Genomic DNA, 19,858 nt, shown 5'->3' with positions numbered 1-19,858 from the left:
GGCACCCCAGACAGGCCAACATGGAGTGAGGGTGATCCTGCAAGACAAAAGGCAAGACACGTGATGAGAGCTTGGGAAGGAGTGGTCCGGGGGAGTGGGATGACTCACTTGGTGAAGGGACATAATTTTGCATTAGGGGTTCACTTGCCTCCGCCTCTGAGATAGTCCTCTTCATCACGGCGCCCCCCTGGAAAATGTCATTGCCATCTGCTCAGCGGGGGTGAGGGGGGCCTGGGGGTCCGTGACGCCCCCTCCAGTCTTCTCCCCTTCCCTCTGTTATGGGCCGTCTTTTCCTTGGTGACACATAAAGGACATGGTGAGATGGATGGAGGCGAGTTACACGGGGGAAGGGGCGGTTTGTAGCTGGTATTGGTGTGCAAGGCACCTGACCAAAGAGGACAATACAGGTGTTGAGGTTTGGTGCAGGGGAATGTGAGGGGGATGCAGGCAGGTGGTTTTAATTGGCCTCTATGGGAGTTGGCGTATGATGTGAGGAGTGAGGGCAGGAGTGATGCCAGGGGAACAGAGGTGGTAGCTAACACAAGCTGCCCTAAGTAGGTTATTCATCTTCTAGAGGCACTGAGTGCCACCCTGCCTGGTGAGCGTCTCAAACACCTCCGCCCAGGCCCAGTTAACGACCATGGGCGGTAGCCTCCTGCCCACCCTGCGGAACAGGGTGTTCTGCCTCTCCTCCACTGCAACCAACATCCTCTCGAGCCCCGTGTCCATGCAGCATGGTGCTGCTCCTCATGGAGCCAACTTCTTGGCTGGAACGAGAGTGTGTGGAGTGCTTATAAGCAGCTCCAACTTGTCAGGGCAACACGGTGGCTCAGTGGTTAGCACTGCTAACTGGCCCTGCTCCTCCTTTTACTACCTGTTTACAATGTATGTGCCGATGGAAGGTTTTGGGATTCCCCTTTATGTTGGCTACCAGTCTTTTCTTATAATCCTTCTTTGCTTCTCCAGTATGTTTGTTCACTTCTCTGAACTTTCTGTATTCCTCTTGGTTCTCAATAGATGACAGAAAGGAACACACTCTAGATTGTAAGGGACAAAAGGCCCACAAATGGGAAGATTAGGTAACTAATGAACCCAATAAAATATCTAATGTGCAAACACAAAACTGACACTTGTTAATACCGAAGACACTGCCACCCATACATCCCAAGCACCTCATTCAGGTAATCATTCGTTATTTAGCAGTGTCAGTAGCTTCAGAAGAGGGAGAAAATTAGAGATTTTAATTTAAAACTTTAATATAATTTCCACAAATTTATAGAAATCTAACATAGTAACAAGGTCAACTCCATGGTACAGCTACATTCACACTCAAACACATTTATCCAGAGGCTCTGTGTCCTGACCCTTCAGCTCATCAAAGATAAAAGAAAATTCATCCATCATGGATTTCACCAGTTCATAGACCTGTGGGGAGACAAAGAGAGAATTCTTGAACATTGAGCTACATTCATTTAAGTGAGAGGCTGAGTCATCAGCTAGTAGAGAGTGCCGGATGAACAGTGGGCAGAGAGTTGCAGCAGCAAGAGCCAACAAACAGCGAGTCATAAGTGGCTAGTTAATCCAATTTGTCAAATTTGACTTCCTTCCATAGATCCATGTTGGCTCTGTCTAATCATTTAAAAAAAAGTTAGAGTACCCAATTATGGGCCAATTTAGCATGGCCAATCCACCTACCCTGGCTCTGTTTAATCATATCATTTTTCGCGGTGTCCAGTTATTGAGTCCCCAATAATAGATCCTTGCATTTTCCATACACTGATGCCGTGCTGAGTAGGCAATGCCAGTATTTCCTAATAATTGGGCAATGATGTGCAGGGTAGGTGGATTGGCCACGCTAAATTGCCCTTTAATTGGAAAAATGAATTGGATACTCTAAATTAAAAAAATAAAATTAAAAGAATAATTGGGCAACTGAGAAGTGACCTTATTGAGGCATTAAATTATTAAGAGATTTGAAAGGGTAGATGCAGGGGAGATTTGTTTTCCCCTGTTTGGGGAGGTATAGTTTTTAATAACAGCCCATAAATTCCGTTTTCCCCAGCATCGTATTTATCTCTCTCGGAAGTTCCCATACAAGGGTTTATCTGGCAATTGTCCAGAAGTGCAAACTTCAGGATGGCACGATGGTGCAGTGGTTAGCACTGTTGTCGTATGGCACTGAAGACCCAGGTTCGATCCCGGCCCTGGGTCACTGTCCGTGTGGAGTTTGCACATTCTCCCCGTGTCTGAGTGGGTTTCACCCCCACAACCCAAAGATGTGCAGTGTAGGTGGATTGGCCACGCTAAATTGCCCCTTAATTGGAAAAAAAATGAATTGGGTATTCTAGATTTATTTTTTAAAAGCGCCAACTTTCGCTGGGCAATTGCTGGGAACCATCCAATAATAATAATATTGACAATAGAAGTGATTTAAATCGCTAACTTTGCTGGTCCTGCCAACTTTAACCTAATAGTTACTCAGAAAGAGTTAGAAGGGAAAGAAAATTTCTAACTCCAGATGAACTGTTTAAAAAACCCAGACCCAGCCTCGCATCGGACATCCCGCACAAACACGACCCCCCAGGGGATGGAACACACCACCCTGAACTCCCCCCTCCGGCCTGAGCTAACCCAACCCCAGCACTGCCCAAGAACCGCTCCCCCTTAGACTGAGCCCCCTCCAACCCTCCTGAACTGAGCCCATTCCCTCCCTCCCCCCCCCTCCTGTCTGAGCCCCATCCCTCCCACCCGGACTGAGCTCCCTCCCTCCCGGATTGAACTCAAACACAACCACCAGGTCTGGGTCCAGCCCCCCCCCCCCCCCCCCCCGCCAACCACTGAGTCCGGGTTAGACCCCCCCACCAACCATTGGGTCACAGTCTGACACCACCACTAGCCCCCAAACGCCAGGTCTGGATCTGACCCCCCCCCCCCCCCCCCCGCAACCGACCCACCACCACCTCTAGCAGGTTAGCTCAGTTGGCTGGACAACTGGTTCATGATGCAGAGCGATGCCAACAACATGTGTCATGTGAGAGTACCTTTAAGAAATGGGTGTTTAAGAAATGTACCTTTAAGAAATAGTGTTTATCAGTGATGTCAGAGTGTGGGTGGAGCGGGGCTGTCTGGCAGCTTTTTACTTTCGTTTTAGGCTGTTTGCTGCAGGGTGTGTTTTAGTTTCGTTTTCAATATTGGAGCTGAAGCCAGACCAAGCAGGTGTACTGCTGTTCTCTCTGCCATCAAAAGACTATCTCTTGATCATTTGGTGAATTCAGAATTATAAATGTTCTCAGTAGTGAATGTAAACCTAATGTGCTTCTGTTAAAAGGTGTTTCTTTTGTCTTCTGGATGTTGTTTGGGAAGTTATTAAGCATTACTTAGTGTTGTATTCTTTGGGGGATGTATTTGAATTAATGGTTGCTAAGATGTTCACTGTATGTTTTAAAAAGGTTAACTTGAGTTCATAGAATAAACATTGTTTTGCTTTAAAAAATACTTTTCCATTTGTGCTGTACCACACCTGTAGAGTGGGCCGTGTGTTCCCCATACCACAATCTATTAAAAGTTATGGGTCAGGTGAACTCCATGATACACTTTTGGGTTTCTCTAAACCCTGGCCCATAACACATGGTTCAATTCCCGTACCGGCTGAGGGTTATTCGTGAAGGCCCACCTTCTCAACGCCATTGCCTGAGGTATGGTGACCCTCAATGTTTCCTGTCCTTTGCTGGGCTATTTGTCAAATGGACTCTTACCTCTGTGTATAGCTTCTCTCGGTACATCTGCAATACAACAGGGTCTTCTTGATTCTGATCTTGTTCAGGGCTTTCTCTGGATGTAGCCTGCTTGCTGCCCTTGGGTGATATGGGACTGGTGTTTTTTTTATCCTCTTTGTTCTTTGTCTTTTTGGCAGACAGGCGTTTCTACAAGGAAATCAACAATAATAATAGCAATGCTGCACAGTTTCTGTATAGAGAATTACGGTTTGGCTTTCATCACCCAACAACCAGCACAATCCTGTCACAGACAATATTAAAATAGGAGGCACAGCAAATAACACTGAGGACCAAAGGAAGCTGAAGGTGGATAAGATGGTGGAACAGGCAAAAAGGTGGCAAGGAGAATTTGGTGTTGGTGAGTGTGAGGTGGGAAATTCTTATTAAAAAAAAAATTGTGAATGTTGGAAAGCAGTGTGATGTAGCAAAGTAGGGCTCTAGGCTCACCAGACATTCAAAAGAGTACCTAAAATGGATAAAGCCATTGTGGAATCCAATGAAAGAGACGCAGGAACGCACGGTAGGATAAAAAGAATGCAGCTTTAATTAAGTCACACTATTAACACTACTAATAAAGTCCTCCCCCCGAAGGGCCACCATCTACGACCTGCACCCAGTTTGGGGTTTTTATCCAGAGAGGTTCCCCCTTGTTAAGGGGAAACCCCTCCCCTAATTACCTGTGGAATTCATACTCAGAGGTAATTAGAAGGAACCGGATGGAGCATAATCTGTGGCCCTCGAGGGGGTCGTAATATCCATAAAAAACGGACAAAATCCTAGATTTTAGAGCAAGAGCTGCAGAATACAAAAATCAAGATATGATGGCGAATTTATCTAAAATTTGGAGTACTGTGTATGGTTTGGACTCCACACTATAGGAAGAATATTGCAGCATTGAATATTGCAGCATGGTGGCACAGTGGTTAGCACTGCTGCCTCACAGCGCCAGGGTTTGGGGTTCAATTCCAGCCTTGGGTCACTGTCTGTGTTGAGTTTGCACATTCTCCCTGTGCCTGTGTGGGTTTCCTCCGGCTGCTCCGGTTTCCTCCCACAGTCCAAAGATGTGCAGGTTAGATGGATTGGCCATGCTAAAATTGCCCCTTAGTGTCCAAAAAGGTTAGGTGGGTTAATGTGGAGACGTGGGCCTAGGTAAGGTGCTCTTTCAGGGGGTCGGTGCAGACTCGATGGACCGAATGGCCTCCTTCTGCATTTTAGTGATTCTATGATTGAGAGGGCATGGATTCACTAAGATGTCTGGTATAAGCAAATATATCCAAATATATTCCTCCAGATGCACAGCTGAGTTTTCAGACCAGATTTTATGGCACTTAGTAGAGGGATTGAGTTTTGGAGGCATGAGGTCATGTTGCAGCTGTACCAAACTCTGGTGCGGCCGCATTTGGAGTATTGCATGCAGTTCTGGTCGCCGCATTATAGGAAGGATGTGGAAGCATTGTAAAGGGTGCAGAGGAGATTTACCAGGATGTTGCCTGGTATGGAGGGAAGATCTTATGAGGAAAGGCTGAGGGACTTGAGGCTGTTTTTGTTAGAGAGAAAAGGGTTAAGAGGTGACTTAATAGAGGCATACAAGATGATCAGAGGATTAGATAGGGTGGACAGTGAGAGTCTTTTTCCTCGGATGGTGATGGCTAGCATGAGGGGACATAGCTTTAAATTGAGGGGAGATAGATATAGGACAGATGTCAGAGGTAGGTTCTTTACTCAGAGAGTAGTAGGGGTGTGGAATGCCCTGCCTGCAACAATAGTGGACTCGCCAACATTAAGGGCATTTAAATGGTCATTGGATAAACATATGGATGATAATGGAATAGTGTAGATGGGCTTTAGGTTGGTTTCACAGGTCGGTGCAACATCGAGGGCTGAAGGGCCTGTACTGCGCTGTAATGTTCTATTGTTCTATAGTGCACAGAAAATCTCAGAGCATGCTTTACGTCATCACCCGGGCAGTGTGGGGCCTGATAGAGCCAGCAACACCAGCTCCACAGAGGCCGAGATGGCATCTTTAAAGATTGGCAGTGCCAACCTATGCTGGGGCAGTGCCAACCTGTGCAAGGGCATTGCCCAGGTATGTCCCCCTCTCCCCGGGGTCTATACTTTGGTGCCCCCAACGGGTTTCCTTCCATTGATTCTCGTTCTTATATAGTTGTTGTAAACCTCGCCGCGGCTGGGAAGCCCTTTAATAATATGCAAATACATTAAAATATATGGAAGAGATTCCTGCCCTCCTTGTGTCACTGGTGAGGAGCGGGGAAAGCTGGGAAATGAGAATCTTGCTTTCTGATTCGCAGGATTTTGCACCTGTGCCGCCGTTTACGCTCGTGGCAACCGCGGTGGTAAAATGCCCTCCATAATTTAAGAATTAATTTGATAAGTGTTGAAGAGATAAGGGAAGAGGTCAAGGATATGGAATGAGGATGCTGCTCCTAAGGAGGATAAACACCCAGACAGGACTGGTCAGGTCAAATACTCTGATTCCCTGTTATGATTTCTAGGTAACTTTTTGTATATTTATTTATGGTGGGTTTGAGTGGCGCATTGCAATGCAATTTATTCTGTCATTTTGAAACCTAATTTGCATATATAGGATAAATATCTCATCTGTTGGTTGCAATGCTTCCATGTGCAATGGATTTCAACAATTAAAATTCAGTTCTTAGAAGGCATGTTCATATAAAGATGCCCTTGCTTTGGCAAAGTGTCTCAGAGTTGGGACAGGGTCAATGGATAACTGGAGAAGATATTCCGAGGATGGGAATGACACTGGGGTGGAGCAGGTTGAGTTTTGCTTTGCATATATTACAAGTGTCCTGGGATTGCTTGTTGTTAAAGGTAAAATGCAATATTTTAATTGGCCAGACATCTTTAATGTCAGGGTGACTTGCATTTTTATTGTGCCTTTCATAACCTCAGGATGTTTCAAAGCACCTTATAGAAAAGCGTGACAGCCAATTTGCGCAGAGCAAGGCCCCACAAATGACCAGATAATCTGTTTTTTTTTTAGATGTTAGATGAGTGTGAAATACTGACAAGGACACCGCAGGCAACTCCCCTTCTTCAAAATTGTGTCATGGGATCTTTTACAGCCACCTAAGATAGCAGACAGGGTCTTGGTTTAATGTCTCATTCAAAGACCACACTTCAAACAATGCAGCATTTCTTCAGTACTACATTGGAGTGTCAGTCTATATTTTGATTCAGAAGTGTGAGTGCTACCAACCGAGCCATGTCTAAGACCTTGGACTGAGCGTATGACATTCTTCAAAGCTTCCGACTAACCCGAGAGTGCATAATTTGGTCAAGGTGAAGAATGTGAGATACCATCAGGGATGAAAAGAGTAAAGCGGAAGATGAACCAAATCAGGAATGGCGCTCAAACTTCGGGGTCAGGAACTTGCTGACTGTAGAAAAGAGAAAAAACTGCGGAAAGTGAGAAATTCCATATTTTTGATATATGAAAAAAATCTAATTAGGAGATGGTATATGTTTTGATTCGAACAATATAGAGGAGGAAGTATATATCAAGCAGGGCACCTGTATCCCAAAACTGATTAGTTTGGATACAGGCTACTCATAACCCTGCCATATTTAAGGCCCTAAAATCTCAAACTAAACAGGACACTGAAGAAAAAAGCAAAGCTAGCAATTTAACAGGATAGGAAGAGGGAATTCTAACAAGCATCAATTGTACCTCCTTCTCATCATCTTTGCCAGCAGATTTAGATCCTTTCTTTCCTTTTCTGTCAGCTGTTTTCTTATCGTCCTTTTTTCCTGTTTTTTTGGATACTGATTGGCGAAGGTGCCAGGCAGTCGTAATTTATAGGAAGGATGGGCAGGAAAGAAAGAGAAACATCTTAAATAAGTGGCATTGAGTGACTGGGATATCCAGAGTCTTTCATCTGGACATTCCAGGTTTCAGGAATGGCTGTTTGGTATTAATTACATATTTTTAAACAAGAGTGGGATTCTCCGGTCCCCTAGCCACGTGTTTCTCGGCAGTGCACTGTTTGCTGGTGCCGGGATTCTTTCTTCCCGCCGCTCGTCAATGGGATTTCCCATTCAAGCCACTCCATGCCGCCAGGAAACCTGCGGGTGGGGTTGCGCTGCCAGTGGGAAAAGAGAATCCCAGTGGCCAGAGAATTCCGGCCTTTGTCCAATGCAGGAATCAGACTTTTTTTTCTCCTTTTTATAAATTTAGAGTACCCAATTCATATTTTCCAATTAAGGGGCAATTTATCGAGGCCAATCTGCCTCGGCTGCACATCTTTGGGTTGTGGGGGCGAAACCCACGCAAACACGGGGGAGAATGTGCAAACTCCACACGGACAGTGACTCAGAGCCGGGATCGAACCTGGGACCTCGGCGCCGTGAGGCAGCAGGGCTAATCCACCGTGCTGCCCAGGAATCAGACTTTTTTTAATGATCCAACAGGCACAAGTATCACAAAAGTAGTAGCTTTCACTTCACATGTATATTGGCGATTACACAATATAAACTTTGATTTTTAGTACTCTTTATAACCTGTCCACACTAAGTCCCAGTGAACAACATTGCCTTATTCCCTTTCCTACTGTTTGGTTCCTCATCTATAAAATGTATATTTCTCATGTTCAACCATTCCACTGCCTCACCTTATCACATCTTGGCAAACTCCTCCGGCTATTTATCCTCTCCAGCACCATTCTGTCTTGACTGATTCAATCCATCTCCTTCAGCCCACTACTGTAGTAAAGCCTTCAGCCACTCCAGCCCCACTCTCTGGAATTACCTCTTAAAACTCATAACCTTAAAAAATCATCTCAAAACCCATCCTTCTGATCCAAGTTTGGTAACCTCCAAATTCTTATCACTTGGCTCAGTATCTGTTCCTTAATTCCTTTCATCTTTTCTTTTTCTCTCACATGCCTTTCATTCTCCCCCGCCCCTCCCCCCCACTGTAAAACACAGTGGGGATATTTTCTACTTTAAAAGTGTTAGGGAGCAGTGCTCAGTGGTTAAATGGCACTGGACTATACAGACTAGGAATGATTCAAGGCACTGATGGTGCTACAGCTTGTTTCTATAGTCTTAGCCTGAGAGAGAAAATATACACCAGGGGCGGGATACTCCGACATTGCGCCGGGTTGGAGAATCGCCGGCGGGCCATGCGAATCACGCCACGCCGATGCCGGCACGCGATTCTCTGCAGAGCAGAGAATCAGCGGCATTAGTGCCGGCGTGGTTGGCGCTGCCGATTCTCCGGCCGTAAGAGCCGAGTCCCGCCGGCACCATTCTAACCTGCTCTGGGCCGGTGGAACGTCAGCGTGTAAGGGTTGGGTGGCGCCCTTTGGGGGGGGGGGGAGGGGGGGGATCCGGCCCGGGGGGGGCCTCCGATGTGGCCTGGCTCGCAATCATGGCCCACCGATTGGCAGTCCGGCCTCTGTGGCTGGGGGCCTCCTCTCCTACGGGCCGGCCTTCGCCATGTTGCGTCGGGGCCGGCGTGTTGAAGGAGGCCACTGCGCATGCGCGCATTGGCGCCAGCACCACTGCGCATATCCTCGTTGCCGTCAGCGCAACTGCGCATGTGCGGATCCCGCGGCGGACAGTTCGCGCCGGGATCTGCAGCTGGAGCGGCGTGAACCGCTCCAGCGCCATGCTGGCCCCCTGTAGGCGCCAGAATTAGTCGTGGGAGCGGCCCGTTCGCGCCGTCGTAAAATGCGATGGCATTTACGACGTCGTGGTCACTCTGCTGCGGGATTGGAGAATCCCGCCCCAGGATTCCTATTCCTAATTGCAATCCAGAAACATTTGTTGTGAATTTGTACAAAGATTGAAAACAGGATTTTGCTCAGTTGTAATTACCTACCCTCCACAATCCACAATCAAAACATTCTGCTTATTTCACAAAATATGTTCATGAATGACCATGTGGGTGAGATATTGAAGGGTGCCTGATATCTAAAACACAAACCTCAGCCTAAATCGACACTTACGGAAGATTGGGAACAAAGCAAGCTTGGATATGCACATTTTAGGTCTTTACCAATCATTATACCTCTACTTGGTAATGGCTTTCCAAAGGTAAGGACTCACCCGAATTTTGTCACGAATATCTCTTCCTTTCCTTAAGGCACTGATTTTCATGATGTGTAGTTTGACATGTGACAGAAACTGGATAGCTTCCAAATGGATGGTGGGTGGGTGCTAGCAACTGGCTGGGTGCCAGCAGTTGGATAGGCAGCAGCAGGTTAATGGGTACAAACAGGCTGATGGGTGGCAATAAAGTTTGGATTGTGGACGTTCTCACCTAACCCACTTGGACATGGGATTTCCAGTAGGCATTGGTGCATGATGATTAAGGGCAGAAACCTAGACTGATTTTTCCTGACCGTAATCCAACTGCTGCCTCAGCTGAGATCAGCTGGTTCTCAGCAAAACTGGATGGAACCCAAGATCTTGTGGCTTCCATTGCTGGAATGGCCAGCGCCTGTACCCGTGTGCCATGGGAGATGCACAGAAATATTTAACAGCTACACTACACACTCAGCTGTCAGTTTACAATCCCTTTGAAGTTCTGATGGCTTAAATTAGTGTCTCCTGCTATTAAATGCCATGATAATACTTTATGACTGATGTTAAAACAAATTGTACAATTGCACAGATATGTTTACTCATTCCCACTTGAGTAGTCAAATTTGAACTGGATACTTTAGTTTAATTTAATGGCTGCTTTATTTTAGTAACTGAAAATGAGCCCATTTTCTAATACTACATTTTCAGAAGGATTGCTCCACATAGTGAGACAACTATTTTGCACCCATGGTTTTGATCTGGGCAGCAGGTAACTAACAAAAGGCACCAGACTATCAGGCAGCATTCCCTCAGTACTGCACTGAGTTTTCAGACTATTTTTCAGCTAGAATAAGTCTTGAGCCCTGGGTTAGGATAGCATAGTGGCTTTGTTAATATATCCAGGGACCTGAATACATTTTTAAATTTTTAAAAAAATAAATGTTTTTTATTGGGTTTTTGAACAAAGTATATTTACTGTTATGTACACAGGATAAGAAATATATATATATATATATGTTTCTTATCCTGTGTACATAACGTCTGTATATACACACACATATACGGAAGAGAAGGGCACACCCAAACATACCAAAGAGAAGAAAATAGTAAATAGTAAAAAATAAATAAATACAACAAATAAAATAGGATAACTGGTAGGGTATTGTACACCAGCTCAACAGCAGCAACTCTGTACAACTGGCAAATTTATTTACAAGACATAAGTAGGCGACTGTTTGCGGGAGGGAGGGAGGGGGAGTTGGGGTTGATGGTGGTGGAGACCGGGGAGGTAAATATACATTCGGGTGCCGGAGAGACAATTACAGTGGGCAAAAAGTCGAATGGGTTTGGTGTTGTTGTCGCTTCTCCCGGATGGATTTCACTGCCGTCTCGCGCTCACCGCCACTTCTGCCGTTCCTCCCGTCTTTCGTCTTCATTCTCCTTGTTCCTGGAGATGCCCTGTTCGTTATTGTATCCAGTGCCTTCCTTCCGGCTCTCATTTCCCTGCCACCCCCCCACCTCCCTGATTCTCCTCTCTTGTTCCCTGTCTCTTCCCTCTCCCCTCCCCTCGCCCCCTCCCGTGGTTCACCGTTCTTTCCTCGTAGGCTTAGCTGTGTGTCTCCCCCCCCAGTCTCTCTCTCTCCTCCCCCCCCCCGCCACCCATGCCCTGGCTACTCCTCCCTGATTCTTGGATTCTTGGGTACCTGGCTATTCTTCCTCTCGTTCGTTGGCCACAAACAGGTCCCGGAACAATTGCGTGAATGGCTCCCACGTTCTGTGGAAGCCGTCGTCTGACCCTCGGATGGCGAATTTGATTTTCTCCATTTGGAGAGATTCCGAGAGGTCGGACAGCCAGTCTGCAGCTTTGGGTGGTGCGCTGACCGCCAGCCGAACAGGATTCTACGGCGGGCGATCAGGGAGGCAAAGGCAAGGGCGTCTGCCCTCCTCCCCAGGAATAGATCTGGCTGGTCCGAAACCCCGAAGACCGTCACTTTCGGGCATGGCTGGGACCTGAATTAATGATCCACAGAGTTCAACCATGAGTTCAAATCCCATCATAGCAGATGGTGAATTTAAATTCAATTAATTAAATAGATCTGGAATTTAAAAGTTAGCATCTGTAATGGTGATCATAACACAATAGGACTGTTGTAAGAACTTACCTCATTTACTAATGTCCATCAGGAAAGGACATCTGCTGTCCTCACCCAGCCCAGTTTATACGTGACTCCAGAAGCTCGACAATATTGCAGACCCTAACTGCCCTCTGAAATGACCTAGCAAGACACCTGTGTTTCTGCACTGATATAGTTACAGACAGGAGTGGGATGAATTGAAATAGCACTCATTTCTCGTGTCAGAAACAGAATGGTGTTCTGTTTGTTTCCTCTGTATAAATGGTGGTGTTTGTTACCAACCTGCTAGTTTTTTGTGGGATTGAATTTTCTATTAATAACCTCCAGGAAACTCGGGATAGGTTGAACTAAAGAAAGGGTTAGCTTATTGCACACATTCAAACTATGAAAGGAGGGTTGCAACATTATCTCCACATTCAGACATAATGAGAGGGATAGAGATAAGAGGGACCACAGAGAATCTAGATATTAGTTCACGTGAGTTACAGATTCCAGAATTAAATTCAATGAGGAATTCCTTCATGGAGGTCAATGGGCTGAAACTCAATGTTGTGGAATTCACTTTTGCAATGTGTTGACTTCACATGATGAAACAGGCGTGCAGAGATGAATCAGTCTTGTAGGTGGTACATACGCAGTAGTATAGATGGGATCAGGTATTCAACCTGAGCAGAGTTATCTACTTGTGAGGCTACTATCAGAGGGTAAACAGCAGACTGAGTTATAGAGTTCAGCAAGGCAATATTGATAGAATTTTTTTGATGATACTCTGTGATGTGCCTTGGGTTACTTTAGTACGTTAAAGTGACTATATGAATACAAGTTGTTATTGTTGTGGAACATGCATTTCATTTACCCTGTGCGTTATCCAGCCTATTGTAAGCTGATCTCACTGCAAAATATGAACAAGTTGATTTTGTTTCACATGCAAGCACAAAATCCTCAAGTCTATTCATATCTTTATTCCACAAAACCATCTAAACATAAGGGGTAAATATTATTGGCTGGATTGTCCGCTGACGGGATTCGCCGTTGCGCCAGCAGCCCGGGGATTTCCCGACGGCATGGGACTGCCCTCAATGGGAAACCTCATTGGCCGGCTGGCGAGATGGAGAATCCCGCCCAATGTATGACACTAAAATTAATATCAAATAGGAATATGTTTCTTTTAATACCTGTCAGAATGTGAGGTGAAGTATACTAGACACATTAAGCTTAAAGTTTACAGTATTCTTCATCGATATTGTTGATAGTACTCTGGTATATATACAATGTTCACATCTAGAGAAAACCTTTAGCGCCACTAATGCTTGTTATTCTTTCATGTGACTAGAGTATTGTTGGCAAGGCCAGCATTGCCGAGATCCCCAATTACCTTGAGAAAGTGGCGGTGAGCTGCTTCCTTGAATTGCTGCTGTACATGTGCTATAGATACACTTACAATGCTGGTTAAAAGGGAGTTCCTAGTTTGCGACTCAGTGACAGTGAAGGAATTACGATAGAATTCCAAGTGAGGGTGGCATGTAGCTTGTACAGGTGGTGGTGATCCCATTCGTCTGCTGCCATTGTCCTTCTTTCTGTGTGGTAGAGGTCTGAGGTTTGGGAGGTGCTGGTGAAGAAGCTTTGGTGAGTTGCTGCAATATTTTTTTTAGGTGGTACATAGTGCTGCCGTTGTGTACTGGCGGTGGAAGGAGTGAATGTTTAAGGTGGAGGATGGAGTATTGATCAAGCATATTATTTTATCCTGGATGATGTTGAGCTTCTTGAGCATTGCTGGAGCTGCACCCATCCAAACAAAGTGGAAAGTATTCCATCACATATCTAATTCTGCCTTGTAGATGATAGACAGACAATGCAGAGTCAAGAGGCAAGTTACTCACCACAGAATTCCCATCTTCTGACCTGTTCTCGTGGCGACATATTTATATCGCTAATCTAATTCAGGTTCTGATCAATGGTAAACCCAGAATGTTGAAGGTGATACGGTCCTTGCAAAGTCACTGTTGTACCTTCTTTTGATGTGATTCTGGTTCTTGGGTACCTCCTGTTGAATTCACTTTGTAATCAAAGCCAATTGAGATTCAATTCCATCCATCTACTCCAGCGGATTCCTACTTTAACCTTAATACTAGCCTATACAGGCGTAAGATATTCTGATATTTCTACAACTTCCTACCTTTGTTCTTGTTTCTACTCACCAGTTCTTTTAGAAGAACCATCTTCTGTCTCAACACTAGATGCAACTAGGTTATTACAAGAAAATTAGTAAAAGGATAATGGAAAAGCAGATTACATAATTTGATCAAGCATACAGTAATTCGGAAAATGCTAAGAAAATTCGAATAAAGGTAAATAAAACACATTGTGGGAACAAAACATTCATTTAATACTGATACTCTTTATTATTGTCACACATAGGCTTACATTAACATTACAATGAAGTTACTGTGAAATCCCCTAGTCTCCACGCTACAGCAGCTGTTCGGGTACAGAGGGAGATTTCAGAATGTCCAGTTTACCTAACAAGCACATCTTTCTGGACTTGTGGGAGGAAACCGGAGCACCCGGAGAAATCCCAGGCAAACACAGGAAGAACTTGCGGACTCTGCACAGACGGTGACCCAAACTGGGAATCGAACCTGGGTCCCTGGCGCTGTGAAGCAACCGTGCTAAACACTGTGCTACCGTGCCATCCATTTAGGCCATGTAGCACACAACATGTACAATCTGCTTTACTAGGAATGTATTCTACTCATTCAATGGCCTTAGATGTGAGCATCTCCCTACATTCCTGAATATCATCTCTGCATACGTATGCCTTCATTATTCAAAACCAATAGCTTTCTTTTAAAAATTGCAGTCACTTAAGCAGTAGATATTGTGGGCCCTTACTGGACATCGTGGAAAAGATTTTCCAGTCTTGCTTAAACCTTCAGCTCCTGTCTTGTGTTGAGATTAAATAATCATAGAATCCCTACAGTGCAGAAGGAGGCCATTCGGCCCATCGAGTCTGCACCGACCCTCTGAAAGAGCACTCCACCCAAGTGCGCTTACATGCCCACTCTCAATAATTCATGAACCTAACCTACACATCCCTGGGCCCTACGGGGCAATTTATCACGGCCAATCCACGTAACCTGCATATCTTTGGGATGCAACAGGAGCACCCAGAGGAAACCCATGCAGACACGGGGAGAATGTGCAAACTCCACACAGTCACACAAGGCTGGAATTGAACCCAGGTCCTGCCGCAGTGAGGCAGCAGAGCTAACCACTGTGCCATGGTCCCATATTCCCTACCTCTCAGAATTTTAAATAAAGGCTAATGACCCCGACAATTCTACCTTTTCAAATTTGAAACAAGGTCAGCTCTGTGGGTCAGTCCTCAGAGCCCCAGGTTTTGCAATCACCTTGGATGCTGTTCCCTGAACTCAGTGGCAATGCATTTCTTTTTTGAAGGTAAGTGCTAAAACTGCACAGCAACAAACTGTCTTCACCAATGGTCTATTTCATGAATGAAGGAATTTGGTTTTGACAAAATTTAAATTCCGTTGCAAACTTTTGATGGGTTTCCGATTTGGGAGATTTTTCAGTGAGTTTAGTTAAATAGAAAATGGGGAACTGTAATACTGAGGGGCTATTTCCACCAAGGTTGGGTCTAAGATACATTATTAGAACACTGTATTTGATAGGATGAACTAAAAAAATAGGGTTAGCTTATTGAACACATTCAAACTATGAAAGGAGGGTTGCTACATCACCTCCACACTCAGACATAATGACAGGGATAGAGATAAGAACGTTTTACAGTGCAGAGATCGGAGAGAATCTAGACATTCATTCACGAGTTCTAGAGTCCAGAAACAAATTAAATGAGGAATTCCTTCATGGAGGTCAATGGGCTGAAAATCAATGTTGTAGAATTCATTTTTCGCAATGTCTTGACTTCACATGATGAAACTGGCGTGCAGAGATGAATCAGTCTTGTAGATGGTACAGACGCAGTAGCGTAGATGGTACCAGGTATTCAGCCTGAGTTGAGTTATCTACTCTGCGAGGCTGCTAGTCAGGTGGTAAACAGCAGACTGAGTTATACAGAAAATGAAATGGAATGAAAATCACTATTGTCCCAAGTAGGCTTCAAATGAAGTTACTGTGAAAAGCCCCTAGTCGCCACATTCCGGCGCCTGTTCGGGGAGGCTGGTACAGGATTTGAACCGTGTTGCTGGCCTGCTTTAAAAGACAGCTCTTTAGCCCTGTGCTAAACCAGCCTCAGTTCAGCAAGGCAATATTACTTGTTCCACAAGCCAGAGGCCCATATTGTATGACTCCCACCTCCCACCATCTTTGACAAAGCATATTTATCTGTTGTCTGGATTCCAAATATCTCAACCATTAGGAATTGAAAGGGAAGTTGCGGATCTTTGTCTCAGCAGATGATCAATCTTCTTCTGGCCAGCCTAGGTTATTAAAAGTATGTGGCCTTTGTATAGCTCTCTTTGAAGTTGCACTGTACTGCCCACAGAGCTTAGTGGCTCATCAGCGATAACGAGGTGTAGGTTTTCCTAAACTGCCAAGTGGCTTTTTTTGTTCCGGGGTGACAGGCACAGTTTCAGTAATTTAAAAGTCTTTGTTCTGTTTTAGAAATAGCAACAAGTATATCTATATATATTTTATAAAAATATACAGTGTGTGGTGTTAGTCCCTTACAATATCTTCACATTTGGAGATCAGTAGGAGGATTCACAGCTGGACAGTTTTCCTATCTTCATGTTCTTCCCTTAGAGAATAATGTGTAGCAGGGGGAGAATTTTGGCTGATTAAAAGTCTGACAGGCTGATACAGGAACACTCTATACCCATCTTTGTACAGAGTGGTTAGTATCATAGAGAAGGAGGGTTTTTATGGGCTCCCAAAACCCATAAGATGAAGGCCAACCGCACCCACCAGATGCGGGTATCCTGCTGGGTGTCAACCAATAAACAAGGTAGTAGTGCAGGTCTCTGTTCCACTACTTTGTCTGAAGCAGTGTTCAAACTCTGAACATTCTGAGGTAAGGGCACTACCTCCGAGTAACAGGCTGGTTCCATCCACATTGGATAGAGTGGGACCACTGTGAGTGACTCCATAGATTGTGCAAAATGGAAACAGCTGGATTGATAGAATTTTGTTTGATGATACACTGCGATGTGCCTTGGGTTGCTTCAATACGTTAAAGTGACAATAGGAATACAAATTGTTACTGTTGTGGAACATGCATTTCATTAAACATAAGGGGTGAATATTATGGGCTGGATTCTCCATTGTCAGCATTCTACGTTGCGCCGGCAGCCCGAGGATTTCTCGACGGCTTGGGACTGCCCTCAATGGGAAACCCCACTGGCCGGCTGGCTAGATGGAGAATCCCGGGGACACGCCGCACCAGCGGGACGGAGAGTCCCGTCCAACATATGACTCTAAAATGAACACAAAGTAGGAATATTTTTCTTTTAATATGTCACAATGTGAGGTGACGTATAATATACACTGGAGCCACATTAGGTTTAAAGATTTACAATAGTCTATATTAATATTGTTGATAGTACACTGGTGTGTATACAATGTTCACACCTAGACAAAGAATGAAAAACCTGTAGTATCAATAATTCTTTGTTATTCTTTCATGTGACTAAAGTATTGTTGGCAAGGCCAGCATTGCTGAGATTCCCAATTACCTTGAGAAAGTGGTGGTGAGCTGCTTCCTTGAATTGCTGCTGTACATGTGCTATAGATACACTCACAATGCTGGTTAGAAGGGAGTTCCTAGTTTGCGACTCAGTGACAGTGATGGAATTACGATAGAATTCCAAGTGAGGGTGGCGTGTAGCTTGGAGGAGATCCTACAGGTGGTGGTGATCCCATGCGTCTGCTGCTCTTGTCCTTCTTTCTGGGTGGTGGAGGTCATACGTTTGGGGGGTGCTGTTGAAGAATCTTTGGTGAGTTGCTGAAATACATCTTTCAGGTGGTACATACTGCTGCCATTGTGTACAGGTGTTGGAAAGAGTGAATGTTTAAGGTGGTGGATGGAGTACCGGTGAAGCAGTTTAATTTATCCTGGATGATGCTGAGCTTCTTGAGTGTTGCTGGAGATGCACCCATCCAAACAAAGTGGAGCGTATTGCATCACATACCTAATTGTTCCTTGTAGATCACAGACAGAGTGGGAAGTCAGGAGGCGCGTTACTCACCACAGAATTCCCATCTTCTGACCTGATCTTGTAGCCACAGTATGTATATAGCTAGTCTAATTCAGGTTCTGATCAATGGTAATCCCAGGATGTTGATGGCGATATGGTCCTTGCAAAGTCCCTGTTGTACCTTCTTTTGCTGTGATTCTAATTCTTTGGTACATGTTGTTGAATTCATTTTGTAATCGAAGCTGATTGAGATTCAATTCCATCCATCTAATCCAGCGGATTCCTACTTTAACCTTAATACTAGCCTATACAGGCTTAAGATATTCTGACATTTCTTCAACTTCCTACCTTTGTTCTTGTTTCTACTCACCAGTTCTTTTAGAAGAACCATCTTCCGTCTCAACACTTGATGCAACTAGGTTATTACAAGAAAATTAGTAAAATGATAATGGAACAGCAGATTACATAGTTTGATCAAGCATACAGTAATTGGGAAAATGCTAAGAAAATTCAAAAAAAAGGAAGTAAAACACAGTGGAAAGAAATCATTCATTTAATAATAATAATCTTTATTATTGTCACACGTAGACTTACATTAACACTGCAATGAAGTTGCTGTGAAAACCCCTAGTCTCCACACTACGGCACCTGTTCGGATACACTGACGGAGAATTCAGAATGTCCAATTCACCGAACAAACATGTCTTTCTGGACTTGTGGGAGGAACCCGGTGCACCCGGAGAAACCCACGCAGACATGGGGAGGACATGCAGACACTGCAGAGCCAGTGACCCAAGCCGGGAATCAAACCTGGTCCCTGGTGCTGTGAAGCCACAGTGCAAACCACCGTGCTACCGCGCAGCCCATTTAGGCCATGTAGCAGACAACATGCACAGTCTGCTCTACTAGGAATGTAGTACACTCATTCAATGGCGTAAGTGAGGGTGTCTCCCTAAATTGCTCAATATTTTCCATGTATACGTATGCCTTCATCATTGAAAACCAACAGCTTTATTTCAAAAGTTGCAGTAGTATAGGAAGTAGATAATGTGGGCCTTTGCTGCATATTGTGGAAACAATTTTGCTCCAGCCTTGCTTAAAACTTGATAAACTTGTGCTCCTGTCTTATGTTGTGAATAAATAATCATGGAATGCCAACAGTGCAGAAGGAGACCATTTGGCCCATTGAGACTGCACCGACCCTCTGAAAGAGCACCAACCAAATGCACTTAAATGCTCTATCTCAATAAACCCTTAACCAAACCTACACATCCCTAGACACTACGGGGCAATTTAGCATGGCCAATCCAATTAACCTGCATAACTTTGGACTGTGGGAAAAAAACGGACCACCCGGAGGAAACCCATGCAGATACTGGGAGAATGTCTAAACTCCACACAGTCACACAAGGCCGGAATTGAACCCAGTGTGAGGCCACCGTGCTGCCTTCTCTACCTCACAGAATTTTAAATGAAGTCATAATGACCCCAACAATTCTATTTTTCCATATTTGAAACAAGGTCAGCTCTGACAGTCAGTCCTCATAGCTCAAGGCACTTGGATGCTGTGCCCTGAACTCAGTGGCAATGCATTTCTTTTTGAAGGTAAGTGCTAAAACTGCACAGGCAACAAACTGTCTTCACCAATGGTCTATTTCATGAATGAAGGAATTTGCTTTTCACATAAAATTTAAATTCCTTT

General features: G+C 44.7%; 1 protein-coding gene across 2 annotated transcripts in view; it reads right to left on the bottom strand.

Moving 5' to 3' along the window:
* Positions 1-1,238: 1,238 nt before the first annotated feature.
* The window catches only part of mycbpap (mycbp associated protein), a 233,198-nt gene continuing 214,578 nt past the window's right edge, over positions 1,239-19,858 (bottom strand). For both annotated transcript variants that reach the window (XM_072483204.1, XM_072483207.1), the window contains exons 17-19: positions 7,486-7,580; positions 3,756-3,923; positions 1,239-1,425 (exon numbers count right to left, since the gene is read on the bottom strand). In XM_072483204.1, coding sequence (XP_072339305.1) covers positions 1,330-1,425; positions 3,756-3,923; positions 7,486-7,580 — 359 coding nt within the window. In that variant the 3' untranslated portion in view covers positions 1,239-1,329. The remainder of the gene's footprint in view (positions 1,426-3,755; positions 3,924-7,485; positions 7,581-19,858) is intronic.

This window comes from Scyliorhinus torazame, chromosome 18 (assembly GCF_047496885.1).
Source record: "Scyliorhinus torazame isolate Kashiwa2021f chromosome 18, sScyTor2.1, whole genome shotgun sequence".
Taxonomy (NCBI): Eukaryota; Metazoa; Chordata; class Chondrichthyes; order Carcharhiniformes; family Scyliorhinidae; genus Scyliorhinus; species Scyliorhinus torazame.
This window is presented reverse-complemented; position numbering and strand designations above follow the sequence as displayed.